At 53.1% G+C, this 15,463-nt stretch overlaps 1 protein-coding gene across 2 annotated transcripts in view; it reads left to right on the top strand.

Annotated features, from left to right (window-relative positions):
- Positions 1 to 15,463, top strand: part of SKAP1 (src kinase associated phosphoprotein 1) — a 125,699-nt gene that overhangs the window by 88,378 nt on the left and 21,858 nt on the right. For both annotated transcript variants that reach the window (XM_065856319.2, XM_071818141.1), the window contains exons 5-6: positions 13,705 to 13,785; positions 14,650 to 14,733. In XM_065856319.2, the coding sequence (XP_065712391.2) occupies positions 13,705 to 13,785; positions 14,650 to 14,733 (165 nt within the window). The remainder of the gene's footprint in view (positions 1 to 13,704; positions 13,786 to 14,649; positions 14,734 to 15,463) is intronic.

Here is a 15,463-nt window from a genome sequence, read left to right as displayed (position 1 = left end):
TGCGCTCATATTTTTGGGGGTTCAGTTTGTTTAATGGCTCAATGGTCTGCCCTGTCTGGGGCGGAGAGATGGGATTTTCAAAGGAGGCTGAAGAAGCACTCGCATTGCAGGAGATAAGGTATCTCCTGCCTAGATAAGCCCTTTGCATCTTCCATGGGGAGGTTTGGGGAGGACACAGCCCGAGCGCTCCGGCATTTTGGGGTCAGCTGGGGGCTCCGCGCGCCCCGGCCGTGGGCACACGGGGCTGGACGCTGCCCCACGGGCTGCTCGGAGCTGTTATTTGCCTTTTGAAGCTTGATTTTTAGATCCCTGAACAAACCCAGAGCTGGAGAAGGAGGCCGGTGGCAGGTGTCTCAAGTGAAGGAGCCGAAAGCGGGGGAAAGCAGAGCAGCCTGATGAATGTGCTGCTCCTCCGCTGCAAAAATAACAATAATCAGTTTTATATAAATCTCTTTTCCACAAAGAGACTTGAAAGCACCAGCAGCATCCCCAAGGTGCAGGGGGTACCCCGGTATGGGTAATGAGGGCAGTCACCTTCCATGAGATACGCTCGCGCTGTGACCTTCCGTTAGGTTTAATGCAACCTTTTTATTTCTTTCCAATAACTCTCCAATCAGTCAGCACTCTGCCAGGTTTCCTCTAACCTCAGATCACAGGCTCATAACCGGTTTTGGGGCTTTTATTGGTCTCCGAGGTAGCCAGAGCCATTAAGCTCAGTGTTTTGATTTGATGAGAGACGTTTCAAGGGTCTCGGTGTCTCTCCCACCTTTGCCTAAAGATTTCAGCCCTGTCCCTATGCCGGGAGTTGGGATTGCAGAGCTCAGCTCTGCTGTTCCTCAGCTCCATGTTCAGTACTAACGGGGTGCAGAGCTGGCACTGAGAATTTACCTTTTTCTCCCCGTGTTCATAGGGCAGGTTTAGTGCCAAACCCCGAATTGGAGCCTTTCCCCAATGGGTGCTGGAGGTTGGGTTAAGGTCCCAATGTCCCCCCTGGGTCCCGAGCCCATGAGCCAGCCTGGATTTGTAGCCAAGGACACATCTGATTAACCACATTTGGTGCTTTTTATAATAAACTCCTGATCTATAGTGTCCTGGATTTATCGCTTGGTGGGTATCTGAGCTGTAATAAGAATCAGCTTCTTTTTTGGACCCAGCATTCTTTATACAGCCCTGTCACTTTCTTATATTTCCAGAGGTGGGATACAGCCAACCTGATCAATACTTTATTTTATGTCCTTTTACCAATAATTTTTTTAATCATCGTGTGTTTCTCTCATCCCCCACCTTTGGGTAAATAATTACAGCCAAGCAGTGCCGCGTTCAGCACTTTTTAGCCAAGTGTGCAGAGGAAAAGTGATGAAGTCATGAGAGGGAGGGCAGGAGCTGGGCCCCGCGGGCCCCGCGTCCCGGTCACAGCAGGGACAGGGATGGGACGGGGCAGCTGCCCCAAACCTGTGGCAAAGTGTCCTTCCCAACCGGCCGGGGGTCACCAGAGCCCCCTGAGCCCCGGGGACAGGGATGGGATGGAGGACACTGCCACCCTGCCATCCGTCCCGTGTCCCCGGCTGGGGTGACGGTGGGTGAGGGGACGTGGGACCAGGGGAGGCTGAAAGGTCTGACCCGTCCTGCCCAGTCTAACCCGTACGACACCAGACTGGGAGCTGACAGAGCCCAGTTTTACCCCAAGGTCTTGTTTTAACACCTCTTTGACCCTACCCAAGGGTATTTCCTTGCCAGTCACCCCTCTCCAGGCTTTTTTTTAGGGTAAAAACCTCCACGGTTGGGACCAAAGGCTCTGAAAGCTATTTTTCCAGGTGATAGAACAGCCCCTCATCTTCCAGCATCTTTGTGCTCCTGGGCATCACCCCCAGGACAGGGGGTCCCCAGGGCAGGGGGGCTCAGCACAGCCCCTTTATGAGAGGACAGACCGGGCAGAGGGTGTCGCTTGTCCCTGTCCCCTGCACCGCGATGCTCTCGGCTCCCGGCTCCAATCCTGGGCTTCTGCTGCTGCCTTGTGGCGAAGCCCCGGAACGGCACGATCCCCCCCGGCTCCCCAGCCCTGCCCGGGCAGGCGGCCCCAGCCCCGGGGACCCCCAGCACCCCAGGGGCCGGGACAGGGCGGGGGGGCTGCACCCTGGTCGGGGTTCCCCGGCTCCCCCCGTGCTTCCCCCCGGCCATCCCTGCGCTGACCTTTGCCGGGGCCTTTATAAGTCAAAGTGGGATTTGTGGCTGGGAGCCCTTCCCGGAGACCGTAAATATGCCAGAGCAGTGATGGAAACGCTCCATTTTAGTCATATGTGTTTTTAAAGACCCCAAATGTAACCCTGACATCAAGACGGGAATTCATGGGATATTTATGGTGTAAAGCTTTTTTTTTCTCCCTTCCTCTTCCCCCTGACTTCAGTGCCGTCGCTGCTCAGGATTAAAGTGACCCCCACAGCGATAACCCCGCTCTCTGCTCCCCAAATTCGGGGGTGTTGCCTGGGCTGCCCGGCTCCTGGGCTGGCCCGGGTGTCCCCTCCCTGCAGGGGACAAGGAGAAAGGGCGGCTGGGCTGGGGGAGCCCCGCTGGGCTCCAGGCTCCTGTCTGGAGGGGAAGGATGGTTTCACATGTCTCAGCCACGCTAATCCTGTTTATACATCGCCGGGTGACGCTTCGTCCCCCCGGTGTGACACCGGTGATTCATGCTTGGCTGGTGAACCACCCCAGCCCTCAGATCCGCTGGTGTCTGGAGGGATGGAGCCAGCGAGGGCTGCGATGGGCTCTGGCTCAGCGTCCCGCGGGCGGCTGTGATGGTGGGGACAGCGGCGCTGGTGGCCAGGGCTGGGTCCCCAGGTGCCCCATGTCAGCGCTGGGTGCAGGGAGCCCCCCCGGCCCTCCCGCTCGCTCCAGGGCTGCAGGGTGAAAGCTGAAAGTTGAAGAGTCCAAAACCATCAACCCCTGGCTCTCAGCTTGTGATGGGAAATGAAAATATTTGGATAAGCCTCGATATGGAGCTGCTGCTATTTACAAACCTTGATCCTGCGGCCTGCACATCAAAAGGGCTCCTTTTATAAAGCGCTCTCTGCTCTCCCCGCTCCGTTTTCAGGCTGTCAAGGGCATTATTTGATGTTCCTCTTTTGTTTGTTTACATTAATTAAGATGGGCAAATCCATCACTGTGACTTTCTCCCTCGGCGGCGGGGCCGGGGCGCACGCCTGCTGCAGGTGTTCGGCGGGTTCTGTTGGGCGGGTGATAAAACACACATTTGTTCTCCAGGTCGTGTGGACAGACTGACACTTTCCCGATAAAAACCCATCACCCCCCCGCCCCCAGCCCCGACACCCACCCCGCCCCGCGGTGACAAATGATTTTCTTATCTGGAACAAGGAAAAGCAGTGGCCAAGTTTCATCTCCGCTTCCCGCCCGGATGCCGGGGGCAGCGAGGTGATGCCACCGCGCTCGGTGCTGCCCGACGCGCCGGGACGGCCGCAGATGGAAGGACAACGTGGCCCCGGCTCCGTACACCAGCGTCCGTGCCAACTGCATGAAACACTGAGTTTACCCCCTGCTTCGCCCCATTGCGGAGCTGCCCCGGGTGTGCTGTGCCCTCCGGCATCCCCAGCTTTGCCCAACAGGGTTTACCACGGCCCTGCCGTGGGGTTGCGCATCAGGGGATGCTTTGCCATCCCAAGTTTAAATGAGCGAAGCCCAAGGCTGGGCCCAGCTCTTGTCCTCAGCACGGGTTTGCAAGAGGAAGGTTGTGCAGTAGAAACTTCAGTCAATCAGTGGACAGACAAGAGGCAGCGTGGGCTGATGAATTTTGCGTGGGACAGGGGTGTTTTCCCAGCAGTTTCCCTCGTGTCCCACAGAAAGTCACCTGAACCACAGGTGGGTGCTGCTCAGGGCTGCCCAAGCACTTGCTCCCACCCGTCATGCTTTACCATTGCAGTTCAGTGCTCCCGAAAAACTTGTCCCACCTTTAGCATTTCCCAGCTGTCTCCCTTAAACACGCATCCTTAATTTTGTGTTAAATACTCCGGTTTTCTAGAAATGGCTTTGCAGAGATAGACCACGCGGAGTACTTGGATTGTAGGGCAGGGGACTCGGGAGCCCGGAGCCTTTCCAAGAGGAAGCAGCTTGCTCTTTTTTCCTGTTCTTTTTTTTGTTTGAAGGAGGTAACCGGCACTTCATTTATCTGTGGGTTTGTTATGACTCTGGGCTAACAGATACCACACTTAGCAAACTCTCACTCTTCACTAATGGAAGATACTTTAATCTAATTGCCCCGTATCACCCAACACCGGAGCCCGAGCATCCTCCTCCCTGAGCTCTCCCCGTGGACGCAGCCCCGTTTCCAGTCCCCGCATGGCTCCGTGCCCAGCCCCGCGGGGCTGGGAGGACTCACAGACACCGACTGCCTCGTGTCAGCCTCGCCTGGGCGTGCCAGACCCCGGAAAGAGCCGGGGAGCGGGAAACGAAATTAGAACCCAGCGGACAGGAGGTGGAAGTTGCTGGAATAACGGTGATGGGCTGGGAAAAATGAGGTGTGAGATCCCGGGTTCCGCTGGCTGCAATGAGCTCTGGTTCTTCGCAGTGCGGGGGGGCAGGAGGACGATGGGGGCTTGGGGTCCCCACGGGACGCTCCCCCGGAACCCGGCCCTGCCCAACCCGAGGCTACCGAGGACGGAGCCGATGGAGGTGATTGAAAAACCCACAGATATTTCAATGGAAAATGAGGCTTTAAGAGAATTGTTGAGATTCAGAAATAAACACAAACTCCCAAAACCTGTTGCTTTCCAAAGTCCCTGGAGCGTCCCGTTAGTCCCAGGATTTCTGGAAGGTCCTAGACCAGATTTAACCCCACAGAGGCGCAGGGAGATTTTTTCCTCCAGTTTGATTTACTGCAGCAGTTTAGTTCACGTTCTCATGCAGGGCCAGAAACTGAGAGAGGCAACCTCTGGTTTTGTTCCAAATTTAGCAGAGGAGACGAGGTTTGGGAGGATGAGATGCACCAACTGGAAGGATGTGATAACCAGGAACCTTCAACTCCATCCCATCACATCTGATAATACTTCCTTTGTTAAATAAATCACCTTGAAATTTCATAGGATTTAATTTTTTTCCCCTCACATATCCATCAATTTAAAAGTAAATTTATTTCACCAATAAAACTCCAAACATTGCTTTTGTATATTTATATTTGAATTTCCGTCTCAGGCCATATAATGTTTTGCATTGGCTGTGAATAAAAGTCAATAATCACTTCCTAAACCCCACATCTTTCACCATTTTGTGACATAATACAAAATTTAAGTACCCAAATAAATGTTTGTTAAGCTACATAATGACCTAAATATTTTTTGGCATAGAAATAGTGTGTTGTGCTGGTTAACTAAGAGAAGCGTTAAATTGACCATAACTTTATCAACGTGTTTTAACAGTCACTTTCCTTAAGAAAGTGAATAAAGAGTATAAATGCAAACCAACAGTAAAATGGATGATTTCAATCAAGAAGTCTTGCTCGATGATTTAAATCATCATGGAAATTGACGGTTTAAATCACTTTGAGTTAAATCAGCCCGCCCAGGGCTCCGGTTCCCACGTCTCTGCCGGCACGGCCGCCACCCAGAAAGCGCTTTCATCACTTGGGCTCCTGCCCGCGGGAGCCCGGGGCTTTAAAGAGAAACATCTTTGTCACAGAGCTGCGCGAAACGGATCCGCTAACGAGCTCCAGACGCCCGGGAGCCGCGGAATCCAGCTCCGCGTTGGGAACGGCGAAGGGACCCGGGGCAGCGGTTGTTCCGTTCACCTGCTGCCAACCGCACACCCCGGGTGCTCTGCGGGCTCCACGGGGAGAAATCACAGAATCATGGAATGTGAGGGGTTGGAAGGGCCCTGGAAAGCTCATCCAGTGCAATCCCCCCATGGAGCAGGAACACCCAGCTGAGGTTCCACAGGAAGGTGTCCAGGCGGGTTTGAATGTCTGCAGAGAAGGAGACTCCACAACCTCCCTGGGCAGCCTGGGCCAGGCTCTGACACCCTCACCAGGAAGAAGTTGCTTCTCAAAGTTAAGTGGAACCTCTTGCGTTTCAGTTTGCACCCATTGCCCCTTGTCCTGTCACTGGTTGTCACCCAGAAGAGCCTGGCTCCATCCTCCTGACACTGCCCCTTTCCATATTGATCCCCATGAATGAGGTCACCCCTCAGTCTCCTCTTCTCCAACTCCAGAGCCCCAGCTCCCCCAGCCTTTCCTCACACGGGAGATGCTCCACTCCCTCCAGCATCTTTGTTGCCCTCGTCCTGGGTGCGCTCCTGTCTTGTGAAGCGCTTGGTGCCTCCTCCCAAGGGGGCTCCTGATCTGTTTAGATGGTGTTGATGCATTAGAAAATGCAGGAAATTTGGAAGAAAAAGCCCCAAACCTGCAGCAGATCCCCGTGGATCTGCGTGGAGCAGGCAGCACCGTGTCCCGTGGGGCCGGGGGGACCCCGATGCGTCGGCTCTGGGAGAAGGAGCCATCAAACGCCGCTTGTATTTCCATGAGGGTTTGCTGGCGGTTTGGTTTTTTTCTAAACAATCTATCTGTATCCAGATTGGCAGTTGCTCTAGCACATTCATTTTGCAGAAAGGCCTCCCTAAATGGGAAAAGGATAATTTATACTGACATAAAGCACCTTTATTTGGATATAACTATCTACATTAAGGAGGTTGGATTGCTCTCGCCGTATCAGGATGGTGTAGTTGAAGCTCTATTACTCGGATATAAGCTATTCCTGGCTCTGCTCCTGATTTATTGAGCTGGCACAGCTAGGCTGGGTGTGTCTAGATTCATGTTGTGTTGATATCAGAAAAATCAACGTTTCTTTCGTAATCCAAGGTATGTGATGTAAATCAAGAGGGCTCCAGGGAAGGCAGGGGCATTTTATCAGTGAAAAACGAGAGCAGAATTGAGCCCAAGGGGAGGATTTACCCGAGAATGTGCTTTTATCATTTTACGACCTGTTGATTTTACTTTTCTAACAATTACTCAGAAGTAGGAAGCGAGGAAAAAATAGACCTGAGCCCAGATGAAAGGGAAGTGGGAGAACCAGGCTGCTCGTTTGAAATGCGAGAGTTTAATGAATACGGGAAGGGCGGTTTCCTACCCCTCGCTGCCTCCAGCCCCGGCAGGACCTTCCTCATCCTCATTGGAGTCACAGCCACGAGGCGGCGATTTCCAGTGCCAAATGTGGTACTGTGTTAAACCAGTGCCATGGAATTCAGTTTGGTTTAACGGGACGCAGGCCTAACCCACAGCCATGCTGCCCATCGGCGGTGTCCCCATCCCCGGGGGTGTCCCCATCCCTGCAGTGTGTCGGCGCGAGGGCACCGGAGCCCCTGCCGAGGAACCACCACTGAGATGCCTTTTGAAACAAGACAACCCAGTAGCTCCATGGCAAGCAGCAGTTGGGGTTAATTACCTGCAAAATTTGCTTTTAAAGAGTGATGCTGGGTTGCAATGGTGGAATAACGACCCCACTGAGCGCTGCGCTGGGGTTTAAGTCTTGGGAAGGGCAATGGCAGCTACCAGAACTCTTGGTGGCCAGGTAATTGGGGGCTGCCTGTGGTCCAGGGGAACGCTGCTAAGTATACCTAAAATGAGCCTATCTGAGTCCCCAAGACTTCTTGTCAGCCTCTTGACTTGCTGTGGCCATGAAACCCGGACCAAAACCAGCCAACGTGGCTCAGGTCACCGAGGAGGTGCTGCCAGACTGGCTGGCACATGGGAGAAATAAACCCATTGGCACTGGGGAGCGGCTCCCACCAGTTTCCTGGGCTGGTTTTATTCTTTCTCTGGGATGTGCACCTGGTCCCCAGCAACAGGATGGCTCCTTCTCACCCCTTCCATGAGCAACCTCACCGACCTCTTTTCGCGTCCGTACTGGGATCGCAGCAGTCTGGGTGCGCACCAAGCCGGGAAGGATGAGGCAGCAGGTTGGTGCTGTGGATTTGATTTTGCGGTGCCCATCCTGCTCCCCTGCCCGCATCCCCTTTCCCACCCCACACACACACATGCGAGGCAAAGCCGTTCTTCACGTGAAACACAGCTCTGCAGTTAGAGGAGAGAAACCGAGTAGCAATGAAAACCCTCAGGGAAATCATTTAATATTTCCAGCCTTCTCACATGGGTTCTTGACACTCGGGTCTGCAGAGGGGAAAAGCTGATTTATGCCGTCAGTCGTCGGGCGATGCGGAGGTGGGGTCAGGCGCGGGCATCCCTCATCTCTTCCCCGGCACTCGCGGATCCCTTGGGCAAGGTGGAATCAAAGCATTTCAAATGGTAGAGGTCACGAGAGTGACACTGTAAGAGGTAAAAGAGCACAGCCTCCTGCCTCCTATGGAACGGCTGACACCTATATATCTTCATATTGCCATTGTTTCCGCTTGAAAAATTGCGTGTCGTTTGTTTTACTTTTTCCTAACCCTCCTCTCTCCTTAAATCCTCTCGATTTTCCGCAGTGATCTATAGGAATCGTTTGTGTCAAGGCTGGCGATTACGTGGTACAGAATTTTTATAGGAGTCGGGACCTAAGCCGGGCTTTAACCAACAGGTGTCTGCTCTTTCGGCAGCTTGTGAATCAAACCCAGGTCTGCTCTGGGCCGGGTCCAGCAGCTCTTGGGTGCGATGTTGCGGTGCTGGGCGGCTGAGCATGGCCGGGGGGACAGCAGGGATGGGTTTGGCCCCTCGGACCCCATGTGGACAGGGCAGGTGGTCCCATGAGGGACCAACCGCCCTCACCATCCTCCCCACACCCCTCAATGCGGTTCGGCCATCAGGTTTGGCTTTCCCAGGTGGTGCTGGGACACGCGTGAGAGCCAAATATTTAGCTGAGTGCCCCCCAGGTGGGCTGGTGTCTGCACAGCTGCCCAGATGTTATTGCTTATCCGTTGGCTTCTCCGAGTACCACGGCCCAGGGTTGGCTATTGTCAGAGCGCACGTTTCAGCGGCGTTTAAACAAACCCATCGGGCTGCGCGTCTCGTGAACTTTCCCGTTCCATCCGTCTGCGCCGAGCCACCCGTGGAAGGAAATGGATGAGGCCTTCAGAGCCTCGCCAGCGCCCGGAAAATGAGCCAGTCCGGCTAACGAGGAGTGGTGGCCGGGGGAGCACACATGAGCGGTCCGCTGGGCACGGAAGGAAAGCTGAGCTTAATGAAGTCCCTGTGCCCGTGTCCCTGCGCGTGGACAGGAAAGGACGGGTGGTTTATAACTGTTTATTGGAGTTAATGGTAATAAATTCCTCACTTGTGATGCATTAACTTTAATGTTTTCATTACGTGATGATTTAGGTTTTCCCTTTTCACGTTGTAAATCATGTTGTCCCGGTAGCACAGCAGGTCGAATGTCTGACATAATGTTATGTTTGGGGGAGAGAAATAACAGGGGAATGAGTTACACAGAGTATATATTTATATATTTCATACGTTGGGCTTGATTTTGGTGGAGGACTTGAAGAAATGGAGTCCTGGGGAAGCCGGGGCCGGGCGGACAGACAGACAGACCCGCCTGAGCAGGGATGCGCGAGATGCGGCTGCCGAGGGCCCATTTCCATGGCAACTGCCCAAATCCACTCCGTGCCGAGGGGGTTTCTTTTGCCCTCCCTCTTTGCTGAGTGCGAGCCCTTGGCTAATGAGCTGTGCAAATAGATATTGAGATTTAGTGGGTTTTATTTTGCAATTATAGACTTAGTGATTTGGAAGGAAACTTTTGGGCCAAAGGCTCTGCCTCCTCTTTGAATTTTCTTGTATTTTTTCTTCTTCCTTTGGCAAAGTCGGTTGAACTTCAAACTTGCTGTTGAATTTTTCCAGACAGAATTAAAACCAAAAACACCAATAAAAGTGGGAGGCTTTTTTCCACCTTCTTGGGCTAAATCCCAGCCCAACGTGCAGTCAGCTCTTTGCCATTGACTGTCTCTTGTTTGCTTATCAATCATAAAAACCACAGGCATGGACTCCTCCGCAAAAACAACAATGAATCCAACACTAAGTCGGCACCTAACAAAGCTCCGTCTGTACATCCCCTGTTTATTTGCGCTCGGTCATTAATTGCAGTCCACCAAGGACACTGGGGCAATGCAGTGAACTGGGCACCGTTCAGCCCCCGGTGAGAATCGTGGTTTACTTGAGCGGCTCCCATGGATTTGGGGTTTGCTCCTGGCTGTCAGCACTTGTGAACCGCTGCCTGGGACCAGTTCATCTTGCTCCGTGCCTTCAATACTGGTCTGTACTGGTGCGTACAAGAGCACATTCAGCACTTCCCACCCATCCCCAGGCAGCTCGGGGTCGGGATTTTGGGAGGGCTCCAGGCTGGGTGTCTCGGAGCATCCGAGAGCTCCCGGACCTGAGGACGATGGATCCTGAAGCCGAGCACAGGGCTATTTCAGTTGATCATTTCCCCTCGATGATATGTTGCCATTGATTTTTAGCCACCTCCTGCTTGCTGACCAGCTTTCAATCTAGGTAGTTATCCCGGGGTGGATGCCTACACTCCAAATTTTGCTTACTAGCCTCTTCTGAAAAGTCAAGCTGAAGCCCAAATAAATCTTCTCTGCTGTGCCTTGCTTTTTCTTCGTCTACTTTCTTATTTTCCTGCTCCAAAAAATGCAATAAAATTAGTCTGGCGCAAGATGTATTTCATGTGATCCATGCTGACAATTGTTTAGTTCCCCATTCTCTTGGAAACAGTTGCTCATTTTGTCCCCGTCGTTATAAATGATCCCCGGGCCTTTCCAAGGCGCTGGAAGGTTCGGCAGCATTTCCAGGGCCAGAACAACCTGGGGGATCGAGGGGATGGAGGGTCCAGGGCCACCAGGGCCATGAGCTGTGACCTGGGGCGGGGGGACAAGCATCAGGGACCCGAGGGACCGTAGGGACAGATGGTGGCTCATGTCCCAACCATGAGGATGGAACTTGGTTAACCCAGGTGGAGGTTGGGTGCTCTGCACCCGTGTGGATCGTGGTGAGAGAAGCAGAGATGCTTTCGGGATCCTCTTGATCTTAGAAAAAGGGAACGGTTTCAATGCACGGAGCATTATTCTCCCACCAGAGATGGAGAGGAGCGTGGCTGCAAACAACCCCGTGGTTTTGCATGTATAGAACTGATGTTTGAACAGATCCCACACACCACCGGGCAGTGGCCATCGGGGCCACCAGCCCCCGCAGCCCATCCTGGTCCTGTTCCTGCACAGACCTGGGTGGCGGGGGGAGATTTCCAAAAGCTTTCAGCATTTCCTGAGCTGGGCTCCCTTTGAAGGCGGCGGGAGGGGTTGTTTTTCTCTTTCTGACTGCTTTTTTTCTCATTAGCTTCAATGGAAAAAGAGCGCAGCCAGCACGGAGGGCTTTGGGAAATCACAGCCGATCGTGCTCGCCTTTGAAATGCAGTTGGGTGTTCCCTCCAAAGTCCCCGGGAGCAGAATCTGCTCTTGGCACATTGGAGCCTGGTGAATAAGCGGGAGGATGGGGAATTAGCTGTAACCGTCGTCGTACCCCCGCGCTCCGTCCCTTTGAAGCGCGGGTTGATGTGACAGCGTGGGCACCGACGCGGCCCCCGGGCGTCTTTGGCTGCGGCTCCGGTGACATTTTATGCAGCTGGTGTGTGTGACTCAGACACCGACGGGGCGAGAGCTGAAATCCAGAGGTCCTTGAGGACACGGTGAGGGTGGGGCTGAACGGTCACGGCGCTCAGCAGCCAAACTCCTAGAAACTTTGCCCAAAAGATGCCGTTTGGTCAGTGAAGGCAGCGGCTTGGGGGGTGACCTGGGCCCACCCTGAGAGGAACCTTCAGCAGCACCCAGAGGATGCAAATCACAGGAGGGGTTGAGGTGCAATAACAAGGAAAAGGAAGGAGCCGGTGGCACTGGGCAGCGCTGCTGGTACCAGTTGTATGCTGGGGGAGACACCAGGGACCACCAAGACCATCCAAACCCAGTTGCGCCGAGAGGGACCGGAGAGGGACCGCGTGTCTCAGAGAGCACAGATGTCTCTATCAGATTAATTTAGGGCCATTCCTTTCTCTGTTTTTATACATGGCGAATGGCCGTTAGTGGTTGGAACAGATGAGCTGGTGACGGGCTGGCTTTTCCATCCCTTGGAGCCCTGGAAGACGTCGTGAGCTGTGATTTACCTGGGCCAGATAAACCCCTCAGAGCCCAGAGACCCGCCTGGGGCTGGGCTCCCTCACCTCTCTGCATCTCCTGGGTGTCCATTAGGACGGCTTAAAGAAATCAAACCCCCCAGGGACTGGCTTTGCAGGTTAATTCAGCTGTTTGCTGCAGGCAAAGGCCATCTGGATTGTTGTTAGGGACAGACTGGGGACACAGAGGGGACGAGGACACCCTGCATAGCCCCAGCCCCACTCACCCATCTCTGGCAGATTTGATGTCCCCGGGTCCCGTTCGCAGGGCTGCGTTAGGGTCACAGTTGCCACCTCCGTGTCACAGCCTGTAAAACTTAACATTTCCAGAGCCTCGTGCAATCAAATCAGCCTCACAACCCCTCCTTAATCGTATTAGTCTGTCTGAGCAGCCACTGAGTAGTTAAGAACGGAGTCTCCTTTCGTGTGGATTTTCCTGGGAAACTGAGGCACGGTGTCCCCTGCAGAGCAGGAGAGATTTGGGGTGCCCTGGGGAGCTGCCAGCCTGGCAGATCCTGGACCCCAGGGCCACAAATCACCTTAATCGTGGGATCTGCTAATATGGAAAATCAATCTCAAAGAGGGTGAAGCACAACCGAGCAGGTCCCGGGGTCCTGCCTGCTGGCGCGCACCGAGAAATGATGGCAAAGAGAGAAGATGTGGGGCTGGAAGGGGCCATTGCTGGCTCCCATTGTGTCCGTGCTCCTTCTCTGCTTCGGGTGCTCTTTGTGGTGTTGAAAGGCCCTTGCACCCCCCAAATTTCTCTTGCCAACTGAGGAACGAGCGGAAAGCACGACCTGAGGATGAGCGGGGTGGCCGGACACGTCCCTGCCTTGGCTCAGGCGCCAGCAGCATCCCGCACGCTGCCGGTTTTCGGGGGGGACGGGGGCAGAGGGAAGCCCCATGCTGCTAATGTACTGAAAGTAAATGAAATTAAAGAAGCGAAGCAGCACTGGCGGCTCCTGCCTTCCCCCCTGGGTAATTCAATTCGAGCGCTCGTGCTGATGGGATCTCGCCGGGGCTGCCTCCGTCACCCCGCTGGGGCCTGGATTCTTAACATCTAAATAAAAGTTTCACTCAAGCATTTGTTATTCTCCTGCCAGCGGGATCGGCGAGCGGGCGTTGGGCACATTAATGTGATATTCATACGCGCAGGGTCTGCCTGTGCATCCGGCAGCACCGGCCCGCTTTCAGAATTATAAATGTCCCATAAAGTGACATTTAGATTTGCATTAGCAAAAGGGGTCAGGGCTTGGGTTTGAGATGACAACGTGCTTGGTTATGAGTCAGATGCTTGGTGTCATCTGAGAAAAGCCTGAGCACGGTTGTGCTGTCACCTGTGCGGGAGGTGGACCATGATTTGGGGGTGGACCATGATTTGGGGATGGACCATGATTTGGGGGTTGACCATGATTTGGGGATGGACCATTATTTGGGGATGGACCATGATTTGGGGGTGGACCATGATTTTCACCTCTTCTGCAGAGAAAAGGGCTGAAAATGTGCTGAGGGGTTGTGCAAATGGGAAATCCCAAAGCTTTGCTTTGCTCTGTAGGGTTGGAAGACATCACCCCCAGGCCTGTTCAAGACTCAGGGAACGTGTTGAAGCAGGGATATCTGGAGAAGAGGTCTCGAGGTAAGGCCTGGCGAGTGTGTCACAACAGCAGCTTTGGGGATGTCACCTCAGAATGTGACTTTCCAGATCAAGAACAAGCAGGAAAACACATATTTTCTGCAGAATTGTCTGTAGGCACATGCAGAACCTTTCAGGCCTTTCTTAGGCACCGTACACACAGGGACGGCACAGCCTGTGCTGCTTCTCTTTTGCAGATCATCAAACTGCACAAAGATTAAAACCCAGAAATTGAATTAAGCAACAGCCCAGTCCTCTAAGGCAAGATGTGCCCTTCTAACGAGCAATACCTAATGGGGATAAAATCCTGGTGAAGACAAGGTAGTTCGTAGCATCACACACATTAGCGAGTTGAGATAAGGCCTGTGAGTCAGCCTCAGGTTTATCTTGATTTTACTGACTCTTGTGAAAGCTACAAATTATTTCCCCATCACTCAGATTTTATCTTGATTTATTCACTGTATGACAGGCGGTGTGAGGCAAGAACAGCCCCTTTTTCCTCATGAGCTCTAGAACTGGCCCTGTGCATGTTTTAGCTTGTTCCAATTACCGAGCAAAAGACGTTTGCTTAAGCCTCAGTTAGGGAGATTTAACCCAAAGCTGTGGTCCCCCCCAGTGAGCAGGACTAAGGGTCACAGCAGCTCAGCCCAGCTCAGCTAAGCTCAGCCCAGCCTTGTGGGACAGGCTGGTTCTCCTTTGCTTGGTTGAGGTTTTGTATCCAAATTTGCTCGCCTGAATCTCATGCCAGGAATCTGCAGGGGTTTGTCGGGAAAACATCCTTCTTTCCCCTAAATATTCTCCTGAAGCATACAATGAAAGAACACAAACTCATATTTTGTTGCTCTTCTCTTGTCCTTTTCTTTCTAGAGCACAGCTTCTTTGGGTCGGAGTGGCAGAAGCGGTGGTGTGTCCTCAACAGAAGGACCTTTTGCTACTATGCCAATGAGAAAAGTAAGTGGTGAGGGACATGCTGTGGGTCCCCAGGCTCTGGACAGGCCTGAGGATGGGTTAATTAATACCTGACAAGAGAAAAGCGTAGCCCATGGGACGGTTGTAACTCCCTGTCAAGGCAGAAGATGCAGATTCTCCTCGAAAGGTCCCCCAAACACTTTTGTAGGCATGGAACAAGAGAAGAGAGCGCAGGAACAAAGCTGTGTGTGAATAAAAACATGTACCGAGTTTTCCATTAGCCATCAGCTGGGCTCCAGCCCTCTCGGTGACTGTATATAATCCGTGTGTCAGTGTGTATAAATATTTTGCAGTCATGCTCCATCAGGTACGTATAAACAGACAGCTAATATCTCAGACAGAGTTTGGCGTGATTAGATATACGGCCTTCCCCTGTTCCACCTATCCAGAAACGTGGCATGAAAGCAGCTTATAAACCACACACGTAAACCCTTGGTTTGTAGTGACCAGTCTGCAGTTAGGACAGGATTAAACTCCAGTGGGTCTGTGTTCTCCTCACACATCCTTTGGCTGAGAATCTTGCGCTCTTTTGGGTTCCAAACAAGCTTCCCACTGCCTCTCCCCGGCATTCCATGAGGAATGAGCAGCTGTCGTCTTCCAAACGAGGACAAGAGAGCAAAGCAAACCTGTTATCCATGGGCTGAAATCCTTCTATAGGGCCTGACCTCACCCCTGGACGTTTTGTAAGAATCTGCAAATCAAAAAAAAAGGT

Source organism: Patagioenas fasciata, chromosome 22 (genome assembly GCF_037038585.1).
Source record: "Patagioenas fasciata isolate bPatFas1 chromosome 22, bPatFas1.hap1, whole genome shotgun sequence".
Taxonomy (NCBI): domain Eukaryota; kingdom Metazoa; phylum Chordata; class Aves; order Columbiformes; family Columbidae; genus Patagioenas; species Patagioenas fasciata.
Note: the sequence above shows the minus strand (reverse complement) of the source record. Positions and strands in the feature narration are given on the sequence as shown.